At 43.4% G+C, this 26675-nt stretch overlaps 1 protein-coding gene across 4 annotated transcripts in view; it reads left to right on the top strand.

Moving 5' to 3' along the window:
* FOXRED2 (FAD dependent oxidoreductase domain containing 2) overlaps positions 1 to 26675 on the top strand; it is a 422513-nt gene that overhangs the window by 94888 nt on the left and 300950 nt on the right. For all 4 annotated transcript variants that reach the window (XR_012725110.1, XM_075321967.1, XM_075321968.1 and 1 more), the window contains exons 3-4: positions 20055 to 20306; positions 25635 to 25910. Coding sequence is in view for 3 of the 4 variants with exons in the window: in XM_075321967.1 (XP_075178082.1) it covers positions 20055 to 20306; positions 25635 to 25910 (528 nt within the window). In the remaining variant the exon portion in view is untranslated. The remainder of the gene's footprint in view (positions 1 to 20054; positions 20307 to 25634; positions 25911 to 26675) is intronic.

A 26675-nucleotide genomic window follows, 5' to 3' on the forward strand; every position in this document is an offset into this window, starting at 1 on the left:
AATAATGGGGATAACGCTAATGGGTGTTTATATTTAGCTGTAGGGTGGGCCCCTGGAGTCAATTCTCCTGGTGGGCCCCAGACAGCCCAGTCCGCCCCTGATTGTATGGATATTATAATCGTGCAGAGTGCGTGGTCAGAGAAGGAAATAACCTCTATTTGGGCCTGTGTAACCCGTGTGAGATCCCTATGGTTTATGAAAAAATAGTCAAGTCTGGCATATACTCCGTGAGCAGCGGAGGAAAAAAAAGTAGTCCTTTTCAGCTGGGTGCAGAAGCCTGCATGTGTCTATTAACTGATGCTCATGGAGCATGCGTCTGAGTTTGCATAGGGCAGGCAGTGGGTCTATGGAGGTGCTCGAAGAGGTGTCAAGCGCTGGGTTCAGAGCTATGTTAAAGGGAACCAATCCCCAGGATTTTCGTATATAAGCTAAAGCCAGTGTTATACTGGCACTATCAGGCTGATTCTGTACATACCTTTCATAGTAAGCTCGGATGTATAGGTTTTGAAATCCAAAAAAGTTAAGTTTATAAAATTAGCTGCTTGTTGAGTGACAGCAGCACAGGAACAAATAATATATTCATAATTATCCTCTCCCTTTGTTAGAATTAGCATAAGTATTACATAAACAATTCACTTTGGCTCTTGCAGGACCTGTATACCAGTTCACATGGGTATGACCTCACACAGGTCCTGCAAGAGACAAAGTGAATTGTTTATATAATACTTACGCTAATTCTAACAGGGGGAGGGGATAAATACCCCCCAGATATTATTTGCTCCTTTGCTGCTGTAACTGTTATAATTCAGGGACCGAGGAGGATCAAAAAATGCGGAAACCCAAAAGGTAACAGAGTGGCTGGAAACTTAACGGACTGCAGACCTAATCCTGACACACAACTAGAAGTAGTCGTGGGACAAGCCTACGATGACCTAGTCGTCTCGACACAGCCGGATAACTAAATATTCTTACAGATAGGAGATATAAGAAAGCTAATCTGCCTCGGAGCAATCCCCAAAGATCTAGATAGCCCCCACATGTAAAGACTACGGTGATATAGGAAAACACAATACAAAGCTAGAAAAACAGATTCAGCAATGGTGAGGCCCAAACTATCTTTAAAGGAAAGGATAGGAAGGGGCACTGTCTGCAGCCGTAAAAACCCTAATAAATACCAGCACGACTGATATGGAAAAACCCTGAGGCCAAACGGCCTCTCCCCGACTAGATCAGCACGCAGATGTTACTGGGATCCAAAAACACTAATATAGATGAGGGACTGAATTAATACCAAGCATGACAAAACACATTGCAAAATCATGGAGCTACGTATACAGATACTCCCAACAGGGAATGATCCAATTCCACCAAGAACTCCACACAGACAAAATAGGAATCAAGCATAGTATCAAAGCAGAAACAACAACAAGAAAGTGGAAACAATAAGCAGAAGTAAAAGAGCACTTATCTGAGAGGAGTTCTGGTAGTGAGCAGGGCTGGTTTCAGAATGTCCATAACACACAGGGCACCGGCAAGTAACAGGAGGAAACTGCTCAGTTATATAGTCCAATCTGAAATGCCTGATTGCCAGTCCTCCACAGGTATGTGGCCTTCATTCCACAAATCAACTGCACCGCCAGCACTGACCACAAGAGGGAGCCCCAAACTTGGAAAACGTATTTACAACAGTACCCTCACTTGAGGAGGGGTCACTGAACTCTTACCGGAACCCCCAGGTTTGTCAGGATGGGCTCGATGAAAAGCACGGATCAAGCGATCAGCATGTATGTTGGAAGCAACCACCTAAGAATTCTCCTCCTGACCATAACTCTTCCACTTGACCAGATACTGGAGCTTCTGTCTAGCAATACAGGAATCCAAATTTTTTTCCACTACATATTCCAGATCCCCTTCGACCAACACAGGATCAGGAGGGGCAGCCATAGGCACTGCCGGTTCAACATATTTCTTTATCAAATACTTATGAAAGAAATTGTGAATCCTGAAAGTCTCTGGAAGAGGCAAGCTGAAAGAAACAAGATTAATTATTCTCGAAATTTTATAAGGTCCAATAAACCTTAGCTTAAATTTCGGAGAAGAAACTTTCATAGGAATATGTCTGGAAGACAACCAGACCAAGTCCCCTACCTCAAACCGGGGACCCACAGTCCTACGTCTGTTGGCAAACCATTGGGCATTTTCCTGGGAGTGGGACAATTTATCCACCACTTGATCCCAAATATGCTGCATCTTCTCTACTGCAGAATCAACACCCAGGAAGGCGGAAGCCTCCATCTGCCCCGAAGAAAACCGAGGATAAAACCCGAAGTTGCAAAAAAAAGATATCAAAGTGGCCGAACTAGCTCTGTTGTTAAGAGCAAACTCAGCCAAGGACAAAAAAGAAACCCAGTCGTCCTGATCAGCCGACACAAAACATCGCAAATAGGTTTCCAAAGTCTGATTAGTCCTCTCAGTCTGTCCATTTGTCTGAGGATGAAACACAGAGGAGAATGACAACTCAACTCCTAGCCTAGAACAAAAAGCTCTCCAAAATCTAGACACAAACTGGACACCCCTATCGAACACAACATTCTCAGGAATACCATGCAAACGAACCACCTGACAAAGAAACAAAGGTACCAACTCCGAAGCTGATGGCAACTTAGGCAGTGACATCAAATGAATCATTTTGGAAAATCTATCGCAGATTACCCAAATAACCATCATCCCCTGAGAAACAGGGAGATCAGAAATAAAATCCATTGACATGTGAGTCCATGGTATCTTAGGCACCGGCAATGGCAATAATAGTCCACTAGAACGAGAACAAGAAGACTTGGATCTAGAACAGATCTCAGAGGACTGCACAAAACTCATCACATCACGAGAAAGAGAAGGTCACCAAAAGGACCTACTCACCAAATCCCTGATGCGCAAAATCCCAGGATGACCAGCCAACAAAGAGCAATGAACTTCAGACATCACTCTACTCTTCCATTGGCAGTAACATACAATTTCCCCCCAGGACATCTTTCAGGTTTATTCTCCTGAAATTCCTCAAGAACAAGTCTCAAATCTGGTGAAATCGCAGAGAGAATCACTCCCTCATGCAGGATGGTAGCAGGCTCAGTCACATCCAGAGAATCGGCAAAGAAACTCCTAGAAAGGGCATCCGCCTTAATATTCTTAGTACCCGGAATATGAGACCACAAAACTAAAGCGCGTGAAAAACAAGGCCCATCTAGCCTGCCTAGGATTCAACCTCCTGGCAGATTCAAGATAGATCAAATTCTTATGATCAGTAAGTACAACAATTTGATGTCTTGCCCCCTCCAGCCAATGTCGCCATTTTTCCAAAGCCCACTTCATCGCCAATAATTCCCGATTCCCCACATCATAATTTCGCTCCGGTGGTAAAAATTTCCGGGAGAAAAAAGCACAGTGTCTAAGTTTAGAAGTCACACGGTCTCTTTGAGACAAGACAGCCCCAGCTCCGATCTCCGATGCATCGATCTCCACCTGAAAAGGAACAGACACATCAGGCTGACGCAAGACTGGAGCAGAAGTAAACCTCCTTTTAAGCTCCTGACAAGCCAAGACTGCCTCTGAAGACCAATTCACAACATCAGCTCCCTTCTTGGTCAAATCAGTCCATGGCTTGACAATACTGGAAAAATTGCCTATGAATTTACGATAGAAATTAGCAAAACCAAAAAACTTCTGAAGGCTTTTCAAAGAAGTAGGCTGAACCCAATCATTAATGGCCTGGACCTTGACCAGATCCATCTCAATAGAAGATGGGAACAAAATAAACTCCAAAAAAGAGATCTTTTGTACGCCAAACAGACATTTCGATCCCTTGACATATAATGCATTGTCCCTGAGAATCTGAAAAACTGTCCGAACCTGTTCAACATGAGAATCCCAGTCGTGAGAAAAAAAATCAAAATGTCATCCAAATAGACAATCAAAAACTTGTCCACAAATTGCCGGAAAATATCATTCATGAAAGACTGAAAGTCGAAAGGGGCATTAGTGAGCCCAAAGGGCATCACTAGGTACTCAAAATGCCCCTCAGGGGTATTAAACGCCATCTTCCATTCATCACCCTGCTTAATGCGAATGAGATTATATGCTCCCCGAAGATCGAGCTTAGTAAACCAACTAGCACCTTTCACTCTAGAAAACAGGTCGGAAATCAGAGGCAATGGATACTGATATTTAACCGTGATTTTATTAAGGAGACAATAATCAATGCAGGGCCGCATTGAGCCATCCTTCTTGGCCACAAAAAAAAACCGGCGCCCAAAGATGAAGATGATGGTCTAATGTGACCCTTCTCCAAAGACTCCTTAATACAAGTCCGCATAGCAACATGTTCAGGCACAGATAAATTAAACAGCCGTTCCTTAGGAAATTTACAACCAGGCACTAATTCAATAGTGCAATCATAGTTCCTATGCGGAGGCAAAGACACAACCTTGGTCTCATTAAATACATACATGAAATCCGCCAAATAGTCAGGGACCTCCTGTGTCTGAGATGAAATAGCCAAAACAGGAGTATCACTATTCACACATTGTCAGCCCCAACTAGTCACAGATAAAGAAGTCCAATCAAGAACTGGATTATGGGCTTGCAACCAAGGGAATCCCAGTACCAAAATGTCATGCACATTGTGCAAGACCAAAAACTTACAAACCTCCTGATGGTGAGGCACGACCCGCATCGACACCTGGGTCCAAAACTGGGGCTTATTTTCAGCTAAAGGAGTAGCATCAATACCCCTCAAAGGGATAGGAGCAGGCAAAGGCACCATAGGAAAACCACAACGCTCAGCAAACCCAAAATCCATCATGTTCAGGGCAGCTCTTGAATCAATAAAAGCCATAGCTGAAAATGATGACAGGGAACAGGTCAAAGATACCGACAAAAGAAATTTAGACTGTAAATCGCCCAAAGTAAACAAACGGGCAAATCGTTTCTCGCGCTTAGGGCAGACAGAAAGAGTATGAGAGGCGTCTCCACAGAAAAAACAGCTTATTACGCTGTCTAAAATCCTACAGTTCCACCCTAGAAATTACCCTATCACACTACATAGGCTCCGGAGACCGCTCTGAGAGCGAAACCGCTGCACGTATTGTTTTACGTTCACGTAAACGTCTATCAATCTGAATGGCCACAGACATAGAGTCATCGAGACTAGAGGGGACAGGAAAGCCCACCATAACATCCTTCACAGGCTCTTCCAACCCCTTCCGAAAGAGAGCCGCAAGAGCCCCATCATTCCAGGACCGCTCACTTACGAAACCTCTGACAATATATCTCTGCAGGTTCCTGACCCTGGATCAAAGCCAATAAAGTTTTCTTGGCTTGATCAATAGCATTAGGTTCATCGTGCCACCAAAGCAAAATAGGGTGATGGGATGCATTAGAAGAGGTCTGGGGGCACGAGATGAAAACATCATTCTCCCTCTGTACAAATCACTCGTCAGACCACACTTGGAGTATTGTGTGCAATTTTGGGCACCGGTGCTCAAGAAAGACATTACTGAACTTGAAAGGGTTCAGAGGCGGGCTACTAAAATAATAAATGGAGTCGGTGCATTACAATACCCAGAAAGGTTATCAAAATTAGGTCTATTTACTCTAGAAAAGAGAAGACTTAGAGGAGACCTAATAAATATGTACAAGTATATCAGAGAGCAATACAGAGATCTCTCCCATGATCTGTTTGTACCAAGGAGTGTGACAAGAACAAGGGGGCATTCTTTTCAATTGGAGGAAAGAAAATTTCTACATCAGCATAGAAGAGGGTTCTTCACGGTAAGAGCAGTGAGGCTCTGGAACTCTCTTCCTGGGGAAGTGGTGATGGCCAACTCACTGAATTTAAGAGAGGAATGGATTCTTTTCTTGAAAGCAACAGTATAGAAGGTTATGAATAACATAATATTACAGGTAGATAGTTGACCCAGATTAGGAGTCGGGAAAGAATATTTTTCCCTATGAAGAAAATTGGCTCCTACTCTGTGGGTTTTTACCTTCCCCTGGTTCAACACTGGAGAACAGAGGCACTAAAATAGGTTGAAATAGATGGACATAATGTCTTCCTTCCGCCTTACAAACTATGTTACTAAATAACAACCCCAGAGCCTGAAAAAAATTCACATCAGCAACAGCAAGATCTTCAGGCACCAGGGTAAAGGCCCAATCCTGGGGTCACCACGCAGCAGAGAGATAACAATCTGAACTCGCTGCCTGGAAGACCCTGAGGACTTGGGTTTCAAGGCAAAAAATAACCTACAATTGTTCTTAAAGTTCAAAAATTTAGACCGATCCCCAGAGAACAAATCTGGTAAAGGTACCTTAGGTTCTAACGCAGGTGTCCGGGCAAGATAATCGGATATATCCTTAAGCTGAGATGTAAGCTGATCGACTCGCCCAGCTAATTGTGTGACATCCATAACAGCACAAGATCCTCCACAGCACCCTGAAATAAAGAAAAAACACACACAAAAAAAAAATAAATTCTGACACTTTTTTTTTTTTTTTTTTGAGTACCCTGGAACCTAGGTGAGGCCTGTGCTACTGTTATGATTCAGGGACCCAGGAGGATCCAAAAATGCGGTAACCCAAAAGGTAACAGAGTGGCTGGAAACTAACCGACTGCAGACCTAATCCTGACACACAACTAGAAGTAGCCGTGGGACAAGCCTACGATGACCTAGTCGTCTCGACACAGTCAGAGAACCAAATATTCTTACAGTTAGAGATATAAGAAAACTAATCTGCCTCGGAGCAATCCCAAAAGATATAGATAGCCTCCACATGTAAAGACTACAGTGATATAGGAAAACACAATATAAAGCTAGAAAAACAGATTTTGTGAAGGTGAGGCCCAAACTATCATTAAAAGAAAAAAATAGGAAGGAGCACTGTCTGCAGCCATATAAACCCTAATAAATGCCAGCACGACTGATATGGAAAAACCCTGAGGCCAAACGGCCTCTTCCCCACTAGATCAGCACTCAGATGTTACTGGGATCCAAAAACACTAATATAGATGAGAGACTGAATTAATACCAAGCATGACAAAACACATTGCAGAATCATGGCGATTAGTATACAGACACTCCCAGCAGGGAATGATCCAATTCCACCAAGAACTCCACACAGACAAAATCAAGGAATTAAGCATAGTATCAAAGCAGAAAAAACAAGAAAGTGGAAACAATAAGCAGAAGCACAAGACCACTTATCTGAGAGGAGTTCTGGTAGTGAGCAGGGCTGGTTTCAAAATGTCCATAACACACAGGATATCCATTCGGCACCGGCATGTAACAGGAGGAAACTGCTCAGTTATATAGTCCAATCTGAAATGCCTGATTGCCAGTCCTCCACAGGTGTGTGGCGTTCATTCCACAAATCAACTGCACTGCCAGCACTAACCACAAGAGGGAGGCCCAAACTGGAAAACGTATTCACAACATGTAACTCAGCAAGCATCTAATTTTATAAACTTTTACTTGTTTAGGTTTTAGGTTTTAAAATCCAAAAATCTGAGGTGACCACTACAGGTGTGTATAGAATCAGCCTGATAATGCCAGTATAGCACTGGCTTTAGGTTATATACAAAAATCCTGGTGATTGGTTCCCTTTAAGCGAAATAAGTGCCTGGAAGGGCTAAAAAAAAATGCAGGACAAAAACTGACAAAGAAATGACATGCTGCAGGTTTTTTTTTGTCAGCCCCAAACTACAAAAAAAGCAATGTGTACACAGCATTTCAGAACTCTTATATCCTTTCCTGGAGGAAGGAAAAACGTCGTTTTTGGCAGCAAAATTGCACCAAAAACGCGTCAAAAACTGCAGTGTGTGCATGGAGCTTTAGATGCCTCGACTTCAATATCGTCATAAGAAGCATCCACTCAAGTTTTGCAAAACGTACGAAACGTCAACAGTAGAACATTGTAAACAGATGATTTGGAGCGATGAGACGAATGTCAATAGACTAAGCGCTGATGGGTCTGGAAGAGGCCAGGGAAAAGAGGGATAACTGATTAAGAAATTGAAAGTACTTGTAAGTTCGGTGGAAGAAGCCTGATAATATGGGATTGTTTCACAGCCAAGGGCATTGTCGCACAGTGACTACCGGGGTTCCGCCAGGAATAAGGACACACCCAGCAAGCGCCGTGACAAACAGGGTACAATGGTGGGCCTTGGTGCTAGGGAAAGGGGAACGAGTACACCTCCTGAACTCACCTGAGGTAGTTCTCTGTACTCCCTAACGTCCCTATATGGGTTCTTTCACCCATCGCCGATTACGTGCCTAGGCCTTTTGCTTGCCCTGAACTCACCCTAAGTAGTGAGAAGACCGGCGAGAGCACTCGTCTCACCACTACAATAATCCAACACAAAAGGTAGGAAAACAGACGCAGAAATAGACACAAACAGAAAACGCTCCAAGCAGCTTCAATGCAGCCAACACCACCGCCACAATAGTCACGAACTTCAGTCTTCTTCACGAGCCAGGTACCTTCCAAAGTGGACAGCTAAGATATGAGAATCTATTGCCGACATCAGATATTAAGAGATTTGACTATTTATAGGGAAGGGGCATGGTAACAAAAGATCTGCACCTGGGATTAAGGGGTACTTTGCACGCTGCGACATCGCTACTGCGATATCGTTGGGGTCAAATCGAAAGTGACGCACATCCGGTGCCAGTAACGATGTCGCAACGTGCAAAGCCTAGATGCGCTGATAAACGATCGCAAAAGCGTCGAAAACCGGTGATCTGTGTAGCGTCGGTCATTTTCATAATGTCGCACCAATAGGAGCTACGATGTTGTCAATCGTTCCTGCGGCAGCATACATCGCTGTGTGTGAAGCCGCAGGAGCGAGGAACATCTCCTTACCTGCCTCCACCGGCTATGCGGAAGGAAGGAGGTGGGCGGGATGTTTACGTCCCGCTCATCTCCGCCCCTCCGCTTCTATTAGCCGCCTGTCGTGTGACGTCGCTGTGACGCCGCACGACTTGCCCCCTTAGGAAGGAGGCGGGTCGCCGGCCAGAGCGACGTCGCAGGGCAGGTAAGTGCGTGTGAAGCAGCCGTAGCGATAATGTTCGCTACGGCAGCTATCACAAGATATCGCATGTGCGACGGGGGCGGGTACAATCGCGCTCGGCATCGCTATCATCGGCTAGCGATGTTGCAGCGTGCAAAGTACCCCTAAGGCTCCAAAGTATAGCCAGATAGGAAAGAGTCCTTAACCCCTATTGCACCCAAATACAAGCAAATACATTTAAACATCAGATGCAAACCTATGCACAATAAGGCGCTATGACCTTGTTGTACCAGGCTTGTTAGAAATCCCCCCAGAGCGGGGCACACCCATGACAAGCATTGGTTAATTAATCAGGATAGATAGTGGTTTGAATGTTTAACTTTTTATGAGTATCCTACAAGACAAATTACTTCGTACACTTGAGTACTATGGGTATAGAAAGGACAATATAGTGTTCCAACAGGACAACGACCCAAAGCATACATCGAGACTGGCAAATAAATGGTTCAATGACAATGAAGTAGAGGTGCTGGATTGACCACACATTTCCCAGACCTAATCCCAATTGAATACTTTTGAGTAGAGTTGAACAAAAAGCTGTATACATACCCAAGTAAGTTGACCAGTTTTGCACCAACATTGGGAATATGTAAAATTTGTAGACCTGGGATCATGACATGATTGAATCTGATCAAAAGCATGTCCAGAAGGATTCAGATAGTTTTGAAAGCCAAAGGTGGATGTACAAAATACTAACAAAATAATGAACTTGAAAGTTAGATTCTTAGGAGCAAAACCATAACTTGACAAGAATCTGCATAACTGATCAAATACCAATAATTGCAAGTCAAATTTATGTATGACATAGCCAAGATGATTGTCTAAAAAATGAAGGTAGTCTCCCATTCGAAGCTGTAGTGGATGGTGAGATATGAAGTCGAAAGTCAAAAATTCAAAACATTATTACCCTTTTGCTCGTCAGTGTATATTTTTATTAAATGGTTTTAACATCCTCATAGGTTTTTAATTTATTTTTTTCTGTTGTTTTAACTTTTATTTTTTGTATTATATAACTTCTTGTCAAATGTTTATGCTATTAATTTATCTCATAATCCTTGTAGCGTATAATAGGTTTTGAATTTTGACTCTCTTCTTTGCTAGTTATTTTGTTAGGTTCATTTATGTAAGTAAAGTAGTATGATATTTTATCACTGTATCAGCAGATATTATTGGTACAGATCAATGCTGCATGATTCCCTCCGTTACAAGCAGAAAGAGCCTGATGAGCTTTCTAGAGCACCCTGCATCTTTAGTTTTACAATTATACTAGGAATAGATACTGTTATATTTTAATACTTTAATGTAAACTGTCAGATGGTGAAAAATGAGGTTATCTCATGACAAAAACAAGCTACAAAGTGAATTTCTTTTGTAGCATCCGATCTTCAGACTTGATAGTAAAGTGTACTTTATTGTAGTTATAACTGTACTTGAAGGGTATTCCCATCTCATAGAGCCTATCCCAATATGTAATAGGTATTATCATTATTATAATAATAATAATAATAATAATAAACCCCAAAAAACTGAGCTGTGACAATTGTTCAATAAACATGCAACATTACAAGCATGTGAATTGCAGCCTCAAGACTAGAAAAAAACCAAGGAGAAAATTGTAGAAAAAATACCCTGACTATAAATAAATAAATTGCAAGTGCTTAATAAACAGGGTACTTAGTATATACATTTTTGCAAAAAGGTAAGAAGTTGTCTCACCTCGTCACGGTGTACCCATCTGAGACAGTCCCTAACCTGCTAAAGTTAAAAACATATTCTGTACCTGACTTGTGTCATGTCAAAACTTCAATATGGATGGTAAAGTGTTTAGCTGGGTCCCAGATTAAATACACAGCAAAAAGTGAGAAGCAGGTAATTGTCCAGCCTCAGTATCAGGAGGGCTGCACCCCCAACTTGCATTAAAGCAAGATAACAGACAAAAAACACCAAAAAACTGAGCTGTGACAATTGTTCAATAAACATGCAACATTACAAGCATGTGAATTGCAGCCTCAAGACTAGAAAAAAACCAAGGAGAAAATTGTAGAAAAAATACCCTGACTATAAATAAATAAATTGCAAGTTGTGAGACTGTGACCGGGGTTATCTATGACGGCCGGTATGTCTCGCCCAGGTTGTGCTCACTCCATGATAGAAAGTGAATCCACTATAGGGTTAATGCTGTTTCCCTACAGACTGAAGGAAGGGTTAAATAGAATCAGGAACGAGGGCAGGTGTGCCGGGTGTGAGGGAGTGATCACAACTCCCTGAGTCTCTGCTGGAGAGACATGTATATTGCTGTGGATTTTTGTTTGGACATTAAACACCGTGTGCTGTGAACCTTGATGCCTGGATCCCGTGTCTTCTGCTGCGCAGCCGACCGCGCTACCTCACATATGGTGGAGAATGCGGGCATGACAGCCGGTGAGGTGTAGCATCCATCCCTGGTGACCCAGCTGCGCATGTCCTGGATTCGAGCGGCTATACTACAGCCCAAACCCGGCGACGCCATGGAGGACATACTAAAGCATTTGGCTCAGGCTAATGCACAGCAGCAGCAGACCAATGCACACCTGCTCCAATCCTTGCAAGTGCAGGAAAAAAAACTCCAAGAACAGTTGGATCAGGCCAATGCACGTCAGCAGCAATCCTTGCAAGTGCAGGTCAAAATGCACCAAGAACAGATGGAGCAGGCCAATGCACGTCAGCAGCAATCCTTGCAAGTGCAGGACAAAAGGCACCAAGAACAGATGGAGCAGGCCAATGCACGTCAGCAGCAAGCCTTACAATTGCAGGAAAAAAGGCACCAAGAACAGATGGTTCTCCTGGCCAAGTCGATCCGTGCCGGACCGGCAGCAACAACCCCGGGACCGGGTGACGACGGCAGCGTCCGGAAAGCGGTGAGACAAGCGTTGCAAAAGATGACCCCGGGTGATGATGTGGAAGCGTTCCTGGCGGTGTTTGAGCGGGTGGCCGAGCGGGAAAAGCTGCCGACCCCGCAGTGGGCTGAGGTATTGTCGCCCTATCTGACGGGGGAACCCCAAAAAGCGTACCTGGACCTCGGTACCGAGGACGCCATTGACTATGTGACCCTGAAAGCCGAAATACTGGCTCGGTTGGGGGTGAATACCTATGTACGGGCTCAGCGGGTAAATCAGTGGTTCTATGAGGAAGCCAAACCCGTACGCTCCCAGGCCTATGACTTATTACATCTTGTAAAAAAGTGGTTGCAGCCTGACACTCTGAGCCCGGCGCAAATGGTGGAAAGGGTAGTAGTGGATCGTTTTGTGCGCACTTTACCCGTCACCGTTCAACGGTGGGTCGGACAGGGTGACCCGAGTACCCTGGACCAATTAGTGTCCCTGGTAGAGCGGCATGTGGCTACGCAGGACTTGATACGGGACACTGAGACTTTGCGTACCGCCCGTCGGTCCGGCCCCTCCAAGCCTAGGGCCAAGGACCCACCGCCAACACCGGTACAGGAGTCCGCTACCATCCTGGCTGAGGCCGCGCCCGCCGTTCCTGAGGTCCGGAAGGCCATGTACCCTAAACGACAACTTGTCAAGGGGGTTTCCTTCCCTATTAGATGTTGGCGGTGCCAGCGGGTGGGACATATGGAAGCCCAGTGTCCCCTGACCACGGAGCCCATGGATTGTGGGGTTACCCGGCGGGGTTCAATGTATGCTCAGGTGGTGTGTACCGCTGACCTGGTCTCCCCAGAGACAGAGCCCCACTTGTGCCAAATACAGGTGAATGGATGTCCGGTTACAGGATTGTTGGATTCCGGAAGCTTAGTGACCCTTGTGCGATCCACCTTGAGAGCTAAAGTAAAGGCCACAGGACGCACCGTGGGGGTGGTTTGCATACATGGGGACCGCCGCGACTATCCCACGGGGATTGTCACCATCACAGCACCTTGCGGTCAGGTGCAACATGAGGTGGGACTTCTTAACACTCTTCCTTATGACGTGATCCTAGGAAGGGATCTGCCCTATTTTTGGACTTTATGGAGGGGACCCCCTAAGTCCCCTCAGATATTGGTCGGTCCGGGACCTGAGCCCTACAATCCTGAATCCGGGACACCTGCCGTAGGGGTCACCATGATAGGGACAGAGTGTGAACCCGATAGGTCGCCCCTAGAGGTATTGGCAGGAGAGGCTGAGACGGTCGAGCCCATCCCGGAGTTGGAGGCGTCCCCGGATACGTTTGGGACAGCCCAACTCCAGGACCCTACGTTAATACATGCCCGGAGTCGGGTGACAGTAGTTGACGGGGTGGCACAGCTGCCCGGTGCCCAGGTAAGGTACCCCCATTTCGCTCTTAAGCAGGATTTACTCTACCGGGTAGATGAAATACGGGGCGTAGGGGTAGAACAGTTGGTGGTGCCCCAGCCGCATCGCCGGCGGGTCCTCGACTTGGCTCATAAACACCTGATGAGTGGTCACCTAGGGGTCAAGAAAACGCAGGAGCGAATATTGCAAAGGTTCTATTGGCCCGGGGTCTTTGGGGAGGTAAAACGGTTCTGCGAAACCTGCCCGGAGTGTCAGCTTACTGCACCCCTGACCCATTTTCGCAGTCCGTTGGTACCGTTACCCATTATAGAAGTCCCTTTTGAACGGATAGGGATGGATCTGGTGGGGCCCCTCGTAAAGTCCGCTCGAGGGCACCAACACATCCTAGTGATCGTTGACTATGCCACCCGGTATCCCGAGGCGATACCTCTCAGACATACTGCAGCAAAGCTTATAGCTCGGGAGTTGTTTGCTGTGTTCTGCCGGGTGGGGTTGCCCAAGGAGATCCTTACGGATCAGGGGACCCCATTCATGTCTAAAGTGACCAAAGAGCTATGCCGGCTACTCCAGATCAAGCAGTTGCGTACGTCTGTGTATCATCCTCAAACGGACGGTTTAGTCGAGCGTTTCAATAAAACCCTGAAAACCATGCTAAGAAGGGTGATTTCAAAAGACGGGAAAGACTGGGACATGATGCTTCCCTATTTGATGTTTGCCATCCGTGAGGTGCCACAGGCATCCACGGGGTTTTCGCCTTTTGAGTTGTTATACGGGCGACATCCCCGGGGATTGTTGGACCTGGCAAAGGAAACATGGGAACAAGAGCCCACCCCCCATAAAAGTGTGATCGAACACATTTTAGGAATGCAGAACCGCATAAGCGCGGTCATGCCAATTGTGAAGGAGCATTTACAGGAGGCTCAGGCCGCGCAAAGCGGCGGCTACAATAGATAAGCCACCGTGCGGACCTTTAAACCCGGGGATCGGGTGTTGGTATTGATCCCCACGGCGGAGAGCAAATTCCTGGCTCAGTGGCAAGGCCCCTACGAGATAAAGGAAAGAGTAGGGGTGGTTAACTATAAAGTATTGCAGCCCGGTAGGCGGAAACCTGAACAAATATACCATGTCAACCTATTAAAACCTTGGCAGGAACGGGAAAGCCTGATGGCTGTTTTTTCCCCACCTCCCTCCTCTTCGGGTCGTTCACATCCGGCTCCAGCGACCTCCGGAGAGGACGAACCGGAAGTAAGGATTGGAGAAGCCCTCACCAAGCAACAGAGGCGAGAGGCCAGACGGTTGGTTCAGCAGAACCCCGATGTCTTCTCCGAGCTGCCCGGTAGGACCAGTCTGATACGACATGATATTGTCACCGAGCCCCACCTGAAGGTACGCCTGAAGTCATACCGGGTGCCGGAGGCTCGACGACAAGCCATATCGGAGGAAGTAAAGACAATGTTACGCCTGGGGGTCATCGAAAAATCCCGGAGTGAATGGGCTAGTCCGATTGTCCTAATACCAAAACCCGATGGCTCCTTAAGGTTCTGCAATGACTTTAGGAGATTGAATGAAATATCCAAGTTCGATCTCTACCCCATGCCCCGGGTGGATGAGCTGATTGATAGGCTGGGACAGGCGCGATATTTTACCACGCTCGACCTGACCAAAGGGTACTGGCAGGTGCCACTAACGGAGTCCGCCAAGGAGAAAACAGCTTTTGTTACGCCGGAGGGTCTCTTCCACTATGTTGTCTTGCCTTTTGGGTTACATGGCGCTCCGGCCACGTTCCAGAGGTTGATGGACTTAGTGCTGGAACCCCACCAAGCGTATGCATCAGCGTACCTGGATGACATCATTATTTACAGCTCCGATTGGCAGACCCACTTGGAACAGGTACAAGCGGTGGTGGACGCGCTTCGAACAGCCGGATTGACAGCCAATCCCAAGAAATGTGCATTGGGACTCACGGAAGCCCGCTACTTGGGCTACGTGATAGGCCAAGGAGTGATTAAGCCCCAAATTAACAAGGTTGAGGCGATCCAGAAGTGGCCTAGACCCCTGACCACGAAGCAGGTTAGGGCCTTCCTGGGTATCGTGGGGTACTACAGGAGGTTTGTAAAGGATTTTGCGGGACTATCAGCCCCCTTGACTGACCTTCTCAAAGGCAAGAAGTCCGTCATGGTGCGCTGGACTCCGCAGGCCGAGGACTCCTTCCGGGCCCTGAAGGGGGTCCTGTGCGGACGGCCCGTTCTTGTCAACCCTGATTTCCGGAAGGAGTTCATAGTACAGACTGACGCCTCGGAGGTCGGCCTGGGGGCAGTGCTGTCTCAGGTGGTTCAGGGGGAGGAACACCCCGTCACCTTCTTAAGTAGGAAGCTCACCCCTCCCGAGCGGAATTATAGCGTAGTGGAGAAGGAGTGCCTGGCGATCAAGTGGGCCTTGGAGTCCCTACGCTATTACCTGCTGGGACGGCAGTTTCGCTTGGTGACGGATCACTCTCCACTGGTCTGGATGAGGTCCGCCAAGGAACGGAATGCCCGGGTTACCCGGTGGTTCCTTTCTCTGCAGAACTTCCGGTTTACGGTTGAACACCGGGCCGGTAGGTTGCAGGGCAACGCCGATGCCTTGTCCCGCGGCCCGTGTTTGATGGCTGGAGTTCAACCCCACACGCTTGAACTGAGGGGGGGGGTATGTGAGACTGTGACCGGGGTTATCTATGACGGCCGGTATGTCTCGCCCAGGTTGTGCTCACTCCATGATAGAAAGTGAATCCACTATAGGGTTAATGCTGTTTCCCTACAGACTGAAGGAAGGGTTAAATAGAATCAGGAACGAGGGCAGGTGTGCCGGGTGTGAGGGAGTGATCACAACTCCCTGAGTCTCTGCTGGAGAGACATGTATATTGCTGTGGATTTTTGTTTGGACATTAAACACCGTGTGCTGTGAACCTTGATGCCTGGATCCCGTGTCTTCTGCTGCGCAGCCGACCGCGCTACCTCACAAAGTGCTTAATAAACAGGGTACTTAGTATATACATTTTTGCAAAAAGGTAAGAAGCTGTCTCACCTCGTCACGGTGTACCCATCTGAGACAGTCCCTAACCTGCTAAAGTTAAAAACATATTCTGTACCTGACTTGTGTCATGTCAAAACTTCAATATGGATGGTAAAGTGTTTAGCTGGGTCCCAGATTAAATACACAGCAAAAAGTGAGAAGCAGGTAATTGTCCAGCCTCAGTATCAGGAGGGCTGCACCCCCAACTTGCATTAAAGCAAGATAACAGACAAAAAACACCAAAAAACTGAGCTGTGACAATTGTTCAATAAACATGCAACATTACAAGCATGTGAATTGCAGCCTCAAGACTAGAAAAAAAACAAGGAGAAAATTGTAGAAAAAATACCCTGACTATAAATAAATAAATTGCAAGTGCTTAATAAACAGGGTACTTAGTATATACATTTTTGCAAAAAGGTAAGAAGCTGTCTCACCTCGTCACGGTGTACCCATCTGAGACAGTCCCTAACCTGCTAAAGTTAAAAACATATTCTGTACCTGACTTGTGTCATGTCAAAACTTCAATATGGATGGTAAAGTGTTTAGCTGGGTCCCAGATTAAATACACAGCAAAAAGTGAGAAGCAGGTAATTGTCCAGCCTCAGTATCAGGAGGGCTGCACCCCCAACTTGCATTAAAGCAAGATAACAGACAAAAAACACCAAAAAACTGAGCTGTGACAATTGTTCAATAAACATGCAACATTACAAGCATGTGAATTGCAGCCTCAAGACTAGAAAAAAACCAAGGAGAAAATTGTAGAAAAAATACCCTGACTATAAATAAATAAATTGCAAGTGCTTAATAAACAGGGTACTTAGTATATACATTTTTGCAAAAAGGTAAGAAGCTGTCTCACCTCGTCACGGTGTACCCATCTGAGACAGTCCCTAACCTGCTAAAGTTAAAAACATATTCTGTACCTGACTTGTGTCATGTCAAAACTTCAATATGGATGGTAAAGTGTTTAGCTGGGTCCCAGATTAAATACACAGCAAAAAGTGAGAAGCAGGTAATTGTCCAGCCTCAGTATCAGGAGGGCTGCACCCCCAACTTGCATTAAAGCAAGATAACAGACAAAAAACACCAAAAAACTGAGCTGTGACAATTGTTCAATAAACATGCAACATTACAAGCATGTGAATTGCAGCCTCAAGACTAGAAAAAAACCAAGGAGAAAATTGTAGAAAAAATACCCTGACTATAAATAAATAAATTGCAAGTGCTTAATAAACAGGGTACTTAGTATATACATTTTTGCAAAAAGGTAAGAAGCTGTCTCACCTCGTCACGGTGTACCCATCTGAGACAGTCCCTAACCTGCTAAAGTTAAAAACATATTCTGTAGCTGACTTGTGTCATGTCAAAACTTCAATATGGATGGTAAAGTGTTTAGCTGGGTCCCAGATTAAATACACAGCAAAAAGTGAGAAGCAGGTAATTGTCCAGCCTCAGTATCAGGAGGGCTGCACCCCCAACTTGCATTAAAGCAAGATAACAGACAAAAAACACCAAAAAACTGAGCTGTGACAATTGTTCAATAAACATGCAACATTACAAGCATGTGAATTGCAGCCTCAAGACTAGAAAAAAAACAAGGAGAATTGTCACAGCTCAGTTTTTTGGTGTTTTTTGTCTGTTATCTTGCTTTAATGCAAGTTGGGGGTGCAGCCCTCCTGATACTGAGGCTGGACAATTACCTGCTTCTCACTTTTTGCTGTGTATTTAATCTGGGACCCAGCTAAACACTTTACCATCCATATTGAAGTTTTGACATGACACAAGTCAGGTACAGAATATGTTTTTAACTTTAGCAGGTTAGGGACTGTCTCAGATGGGTACACCGTGACGAGGTGAGACAGCTTCTTACCTTTTTGCAAAAATGTATATACTAAGTACCCTGTTTATTAAGCACTTGCAATTTATTTATTTATAGTCAGGGTATTTTTTCTACAATTTTCTCCTTGGTTTTTTTCTAGTCTTGAGGCTGCAATTCACATGCTTGTAATGTTGCATGTTTATTGAACAATTGTCACAGCTCAGTTTTTTGGTGTTTTTTGTCTGTTATCTTGCTTTAATGCAAGTTGGGGGTGCAGCCCTCCTGATACTGAGGCTGGACAATTACCTGCTTCTCACTTTTTGCTGTGTATTTAATCTGGGACCCAGCTAAACACTTTACCATCCATATTGAAGTTTTGACATGACACAAGTCAGGTACAGAATATGTTTTTAACTTTAGCAGGTTAGGGACTGTCTCAGATGGGTACACCGTGACGAGGTGAGACAGCTTCTTACCTTTTTGCAAAAATGTATATACTAAGTACCCTGTTTATTAAGCACTTGCAATTTATTTATTTATAGTCAGGGTATTTTTTCTACAATTTTCTCCTTGGTTTTTTTCTAGTCTTGAGGCTGCAATTCACATGCTTGTAATGTTGCATGTTTATTGAACAATTGTCACAGCTCAGTTTTTTGGTGTTTTTTGTCTGTTATCTTGCTTTAATGCAAGTTGGGGGTGCAGCCCTCCTGATACTGAGGCTGGACAATTACCTGCTTCTCACTTTTTGCTGTGTATTTAATCTGGGACCCAGCTAAACACTTTACCATCCATATTGAAGTTTTGACATGACACAAGTCAGGTACAGAATATATTTTTAACTTTAGCAGGTTAGGGACTGTCTCAGATGGGTACACCGTGACGAGGTGAGACAGCTTCTTACCTTTTTGCAAAAATGTATATACGAAGTACCCTGTTTATTAAGCACTTGCAATTTATTTATTTATAGTCAGGGTATTTTTTCTACAATTTTCTCCTTGTTTTTTTTCTAATAATAATAATATTAGCAAATACGTACAATTAGAAATGTAGTACAGTTCTCCTGATACAGCCATGTTTCTTACCTCATATGCAGGGCATTGCAGCTTAGGTAGCCATGGTTACGACCATGAGCAACTAACAAACTGTCACTATATGAGTAGACGTAACCAAGGCTGCAATGCCCTTCACATTCAGTAACAGGCATAGCTATATCAGAAGAACTATACTACATTTGTAATGAGAGGCATTTGCTAATTTTTACACCTATTACATATTAGGATAGGATTTTGGAGATGGGAATACCCCTTTAACTGAATTTTGTCATTGAAGAGAACCTGTCTAATAACCCTATTTGTCTGTAAATACAGGATTAATCTGCAGGTAAATAGTGTTAAAATTATGTTAAGCTGTCATACTGGAACAGTAGCTAGAGGAAGAAAATTAACTTTTATCCTACCTGTAGCCACTCACTTTCAGTCATAGGGCCAGTGCAGAGCAGGCTGTTAATCAAAGTGCTGGAGTGTGATTCCTAACTGCTCGATGCATCGCTCATATGACTATTAGCGAGTGGCCCCAGGTAAGATATAACTTCATTTTTTCCCTATCATGGCTGCTCCAGTAAGTCAGCTTAACATTATTGTAATGATATTTACCTGGGAATTAACCTAAACCTACAGCTAAAGAGCTTTTTTTTACATGACAGGTTCCTTTTAAGAATTATATACTCCCAATGTATTGATGTAATTTTAATATTATTATCCTGTTTCAGCGTTCTTCTAGTGGCAACTGGATTGTCCTTAGCTAATAGACTAAAGTTTCCTGGAGAAGAGTATGCAGAGGGCTATGAGACCATTTCAATAGACCCTTCTAACTTCACAGGACAAAGTGTTCTCATTTTGGGTCGTGGGAATTCTGCATTTGAAACTGCTGAAAATATCCTAGGCTCGACTAACTTTATACATATGATTGGACGTTCCAGAGTACGACTATCTTGGTCTACACACTATGTTGGAGATTTGAGGCAAGTACTTGAACGATTGTACATCAAAATCCATTCCTGAGAGGCTACATGGTCTCTTAAAATGCGAGATGTTTCTCTAGGCCATCCATTTCCTCCCAACGTTTTGCTAACCTTCCAAATGAAAGTTTGGAGGGATTAGAGGGCAGAAGGCAGAGGGTGTATTGCAGAACCAGATTTCACTATGTTAATTTGTGATCTCTTACTAGGGAAACATATCGTATCATTTTAAAAAGAAGCTATATTTACCAATTTCCAGTCACCATACTAATGTACTGCAGGACACAGCAGGCTGGTATAAGCTGGCAGGCACAAGGAGTACCCTTGACGCAGGTTGCAAGTTTACATATTTTGGTCAAAATATCTACGAGTATTTTTGAATGCATGTATTTTTTTATCTTCTGTAGGATAAGGCCATGCCCTGTAGTGTTGGTTGGGGCTATATGCGTATCCGTCCTTCTGAAGTCCTGGGCAACCTGCTTGATCTGATAGTATGAACCTATAATTAGAATATAAGAGCAGGGTGCTCCATACTGCAGAAATCCTTAATTATGTGGAGATGGTGAAAGCTGACAGAAAGGTCATATGTTCGCATAATCATCTTGGAGGAATGTGCAAACACCAGGCATAACCCTGTATAAAATAAAGAAATACAGAGATGGAAGGAATCAGCTGCAGCTTGCCCACGTGATGGTCCAGTGCAGGAACCACCATGCAATCAGCTGCAGCTTGCCCACGTGATGGTCCAGTGCAGGAACCACCATGCAATCAGCTGCAGCTTGCCCACGTGATGGTCCAGTGCAGGAACCACCATGCAATCAGCTGCAGCTTGCCCACGTGATGGTCCAGTGCAGGAACCACCATGTATCAGATAAATAGTATGAAAATGTAAATAAAAAAGAAGGTGATTTTAAGCACAGCTGAGTGTGACAGACAGGCGAGAAACATCTTCATATGAGTTTATCAAAATAATAATGGTTACGTATTTCAACATCGGACAGATGTCTTCTTCAGGCCAGGAATGTAATAATATAAATATCCAATATTAAAATGAGCAGAAAAAAGTCAAACTGACATCATGAGGTTAATGCAAATAAGTAATTGAGACCAAGTGAAAAGTATATAATAAATAATAATAAGCAACATAGTTTCTGACATAATTTCCCAGAGTGACATAATTTAGGAATAATGAGAAAAAACTTCAGTGTTAAAATGAAAAACACTAAAAGCAGGGACATGTGCTGGGACTTGTAGTACCAATGTAAGCAGACATGGTAATAAGGATAGTGAACAACAAAAAAAGGTAGTTAAAATCAATACTTTCAGCTAAAATGCTGGGACTTGTGCTACATAACGAATATGGAATCAAAGTTATAAATAGCTGAAACTGGAATTGATAAAAACAATAATATGGCTTAAAATGTAATTTATTGCTGATCATGGATAATAAAACTGAATGGTAAAATGAAAACACTTAGGGCAAGTACTGGGACTTATGGTGCTACATCGAGTGAGAAAAAATATCAATCACTTAAAGTTGGTCCAAACAAAAGGATACATGATAAAAGTAATGTGCTAAAGATAAGGCGAAAGCTAAAAATCAAACTCTGGGACTTGTGTTGCATAAAAAAACAGTAATCCCTACGTATTCGAAGTCTGTCTCAACTATCCCATTAAGCCCATTGGGGTGCAGACGACAGAGCTTGTAAATCTGAATGCTTCTCATATTGTAGCTTACATAACCTGCTGGGGGCATCTGCAGTAATTTGTTTTATGGGAAAGATGGTAATTAGAGATGAGCAAACCCATGGAAGTTTGGGTTCGTTGGGTTAAGCCGGACTTTAGTTAAAAGTTCAGTTCAGGACCTGGACTTGAACTGAACTTATCCCTGGACCTCGAACCCCAAATAAGTCAATAGGGACCCAAACTTCTGTGCTGTAGAATGGTCATAGTAAAGGCTAGGGGGATGCAAAAAGAAGCAAAATAGGGGCAATTGCCCTGCAAACAAATGTGGATAGGTAATAAGAAGAAAACAAAATGGCTCCCTAGTTTTGATAACCAGTACAGGTAAAGCAGACTGCTGTGGGCTGCAATCTTAGCTGTCTGATTTACCTTACCTGGTTGTTAAAAATAGAGGAAATCCCATGCTGTTTTTTTTAAATTATTTAAAGTAAAAAATAAAGTTTTTGAAAATATGTAAAAAAAAACCCCATAAAACTCAACAGTTCAACTCCTTCTTCTTTTGCCCGATTGCAAATAAAACAATAAAAAAAATACACATATTTGATATCACTGCTTTCAGAAATGCCCGATCTATGAAACTATAAAATAAAGTAATCTGATTGCTAAAAGGCATAATGACAAAAAATGTAAAACTGCCAGAATTACAGTTTTTGGTCACCCCAACATTGCAATAAAATGCGATAACAGGCGATCAAAACATTGTATCTACAAAAAAAGGTATAATAAAAATGTCAGCTCCAGGCATAAAAAAGAATCCTTCACTTAGCCCCAGATCTCAAAAAATTAGAACGCTACAGGTCTCGGAAATTGGCGACAAATGCATAATTTTTTTTTTATGCATTTCTGAATTTTTTTTTCACCACTTAAATAAAAAAAACAACTATACATGTTTAGTAAGTATCAACTCATACTGACCTGGTAAATCATAATGCCAAGTCAGTTTTACCATGTAGTGGACACGGTAAATAATAATAAAAAAAAAACATTGGGGAATTCAACTATTTTTTGCAATTTTACCGCACTTAGAGTTTTTTCCCAGTACGGTAGTATGGTAAAATGAATGATGTCATTTAAGAGCACAACTTGTCCCACAAAGAACAAGTCCCCATATGGCTGTATTGACGGAAAAATGAAAAAGTTATGGCTCTTGGAAGAAGGAGAGGAAAAAAATAAAAACAGAAAATGGAAAATTGTCTGGGGTGAAGTGGTTCCAGCCCATTGGGCATTTGCCCAGCTTGGCAGATTGACAATCCAGGCCTGCCTGCAGTGCATTAGTATTCTGATCAAGTGTTGGTAAGTACAATTACTTCTTTCTCAAAGGATTTTTTGAAACATTTAGTTCTTTTTAGAAGCTGTAGTAACAAAACAAAGTATGCAAGGATTAAATGTTGATCTACACTGTGCAGAATTATTAGACAAATGAGTATTTTGATCACATGATACTTTTTATATATGTTGTCCTACTCCAAGCTGTATAGGCCAACTACCAATTAAGTAAATCAAGTGATGTGCATCTCTGTAATGAGGAGGGGTGTGGTGTAATGACATCAACATCCTATCCTTTCCTTTGGCAAAATGTGTCAGATGAAAGATTTGACGGGCTCTGAAAAGTCCAAAATTGTGAGATGTCTTGCAGAGGGATGTAGCAGTCTTGAAATTGCCAAACTTTTGAAGCGTGATCACCGAACAATCAAGCGTTTCATGGCAAATAGCCAACAGAGTCGCAAGAAGCATGTTGGGCAAAAAAGGCACAAAATAACTGCCCATGAATTGAGAAAAATCAAACGTGAAGCTGCCAAGATGCCATTTGCCACCAGTTTGGCCATATTTTAGAGCTGCTTGGAGAAGGGTAAGGTGCACCGCAATATATATGTAGTTAATCAAAAAAGAGGGTGCTGCCACATGCAGTAAAACACACAATGAAAGGGGAGAAGAAAAGCCACTGCATATAAGGGGCAGCACACCTAATGCATGATTAAAGGGAGTTTTTATTGGAATTCAACAATTTTAAAAACAATTAAAAACATGTCTAAATACCACACCAGGATGTCTCAACCCCACACAATATTACAAAGTCACAAAGTGCACATATGATAAGGTGCCCAAAGGTCTGGGTCCATGCATTAGAGCATTGTATAGCAAAAACAAGAGCCTAGGTGACCAAGTATGGCCTGAGGGTGCAGCTATAATAAATTACAAATAGTAGCAAAACATCAGAGTATGCATATAATATAACCTGAATGCTGGGTAAAGTTTACACAACATGAGCTGCATCACACACATGTGCCATAGTAGCAAATGTTCAAGGGGTACCCATACAAATCAAGGACCAGCTCCAAGGAGGGGGAGAGAGAGAGCCCGGGGTGTTACCCGATGCCATTTGCCACCAGTTTGGCCATATTTCAGAGCTGCAACATTACTGGAGTATCAAAAAGCACAAGGTGTGCCATACTCGGGGACATGGCCAAGGTAAGGAGGGCCGAAAAACAACCACCTTTAAACAAGAAACATAAGATAAAACATCAAGACTGGGCCAAGAAATATGTTAAGACTGAATTTTCAATGGTTTTTTGGACTGATGAAATGAGAGTGACTCTTGATGGGCCAGAGGCTGGATCAGTAAAGGGCAGAGAGCTCCACTCCGACATCAAGCAACTGACAGAATCTATGGATGATAGGCTGTTGAGTGTCATCATAAAGAAAGGTGGCTATATTGGTCACTAATTTTTTGGGTTTTGTTTTTGCATGTCAGAAATGTTTATTTCTAAGTTTTGTGCAGTTATATTGGTATACCTGGTGAAAATAAAAAAGTGAGATGGAAATATATTTGGTTTTTATTAAGTTGCCTAATAATTCTGCACAGTAATAGTTACCTGCACAAACAGATATCCTCCTAAGATAGCCAAATCTAAAAACCCCCCACTCCAACTTCAAAAAATATTAAACTTTGATATTTATGAGTCTTTTGGGTGGATTGAGAACATAGTTGTTGATAAATAAGAAAAAAAATCCCATAAAATACAACTTGCCTAATAATTCTGCACACTGTGTAGAGAAAGGAAAGAACCCAAAGAGGCAAAAACCATGATGCCAGGATAGCGGCATTGTGCTATCTGAGGCCATGTTCATATGAAGCATAAATGCTGCGACTGCAACTGCGTTTGTAGTATGATTTTTTTTTCAGGCTCCCTATAAAAATCTTTACAATTAAATGCACTAAATACACACAGTTTACCAGCATCTTTAAACGCGCAGTGGGCATGAATTTTCATGAAATCAGATCCGTTTTGCTTTCACTGTAAAGTCAGCAGATTTTCTGCATAAAAAAAGCAGTGGAAAAACACAGCATTTATGCTATATGGGAAAATGGCCTTAGCCAGCCCCATAGACTGTGGGTCAAGCTCATCCACTTAGATGATAGATTTTTAATTAGGACTGTTTGTGATGCTGAAATTAAGATGTGTTCATTTTGGCCTTCCTTTCACTATACAGCTGAATAAAGACATAATAGCACAGGAAAAAATAGTACTGAGAGAGATTCATTCACTGACTGCTCTTATTTGCTTCTTCTTTTTTTTTTTTTTTCAGAGCCATTAATAATGGACTTTTGGATACATATCAGCTGAAGTCATTAGATGGTCTCTTAGAGGGAGATCTTTCTGACTTGGCATTAGTCCGAGATGATTCTGGAAAGTTGCATGTTACTCACAAGCATTATCTGAAAAGTAACCCTGCAAGTAATCACACAGTGAAGTCTGCTTCTATGCTTCTGCCAAATGATCTGGATAACTTTGCAGCCCGTGAACCATATGACCGCGTGATCCGTTGCTTAGGATGGAAATTTGACTTCTCCATCTTTGACAAGTAATACATTTTATATTCATACAAATAGTCCAGAAATATGAATGTAGACGAGAACTGCTTGATTTTACTTTGAAGTATACAAATAAATCTTGAAATCTAAATTTATATTAATGTTCATGTTCCTGCAAGCTTTTAGAGAGGTGGTACACTACTCTGCTATATTGGCCACATCTCTGTAAAACTGAGAGCGGAGGCGTTTTCTAAATACCTTGTTCAGCCAATTCTGCCTCTTAGCGCCGCTATTGCGAACTGCTCATTCCCATGAAGTGACCCCGGGCTCCGTGACCTCTGAGATCCGGTGATGTCACGTCAACTCCCAGTTGACCTGACATTACCGCAGCCAGCCCCAGTCTCCGTGAGTGACTGGGCTGTGGGCAGAGTTTTCCACTTGTCACAGCCCTGCATTGCTCTTGCTTGCAGCGTTCTGCAGTGAAAGAGACAGTGTGCAAGATGATGGACTGTGACAAGCGGTGAAACTCTGCCCACAGCCTAGTCACTAAGGGAGACTGCCCGCCTCTGTAATGTCAGGTCAATTGGAAGTTGCCATGACATCACCAGATCTCCGAGGGCACGGAGCCCGTGGGGTCACTTCATGGGGATGAGGAAGAGTTGGCTGAACAATGTATTTAGGGAAGGCTTTTTCTATCAGTTTTACAGGGATGTGGCCACTATTGCAGAGTAATTAACCACCCCCTTTAACTTTTTCAAGAGTTGACGATTTTTAGTTTTACTCTTTTATTTTTTCCTCTGCTTCTTTGAAGAGCT

The sequence above is a fragment of the Anomaloglossus baeobatrachus genome, chromosome 8 (genome assembly GCF_048569485.1).
Source record: "Anomaloglossus baeobatrachus isolate aAnoBae1 chromosome 8, aAnoBae1.hap1, whole genome shotgun sequence".
NCBI lineage: Eukaryota > Metazoa > Chordata > Amphibia > Anura > Aromobatidae > Anomaloglossus > Anomaloglossus baeobatrachus.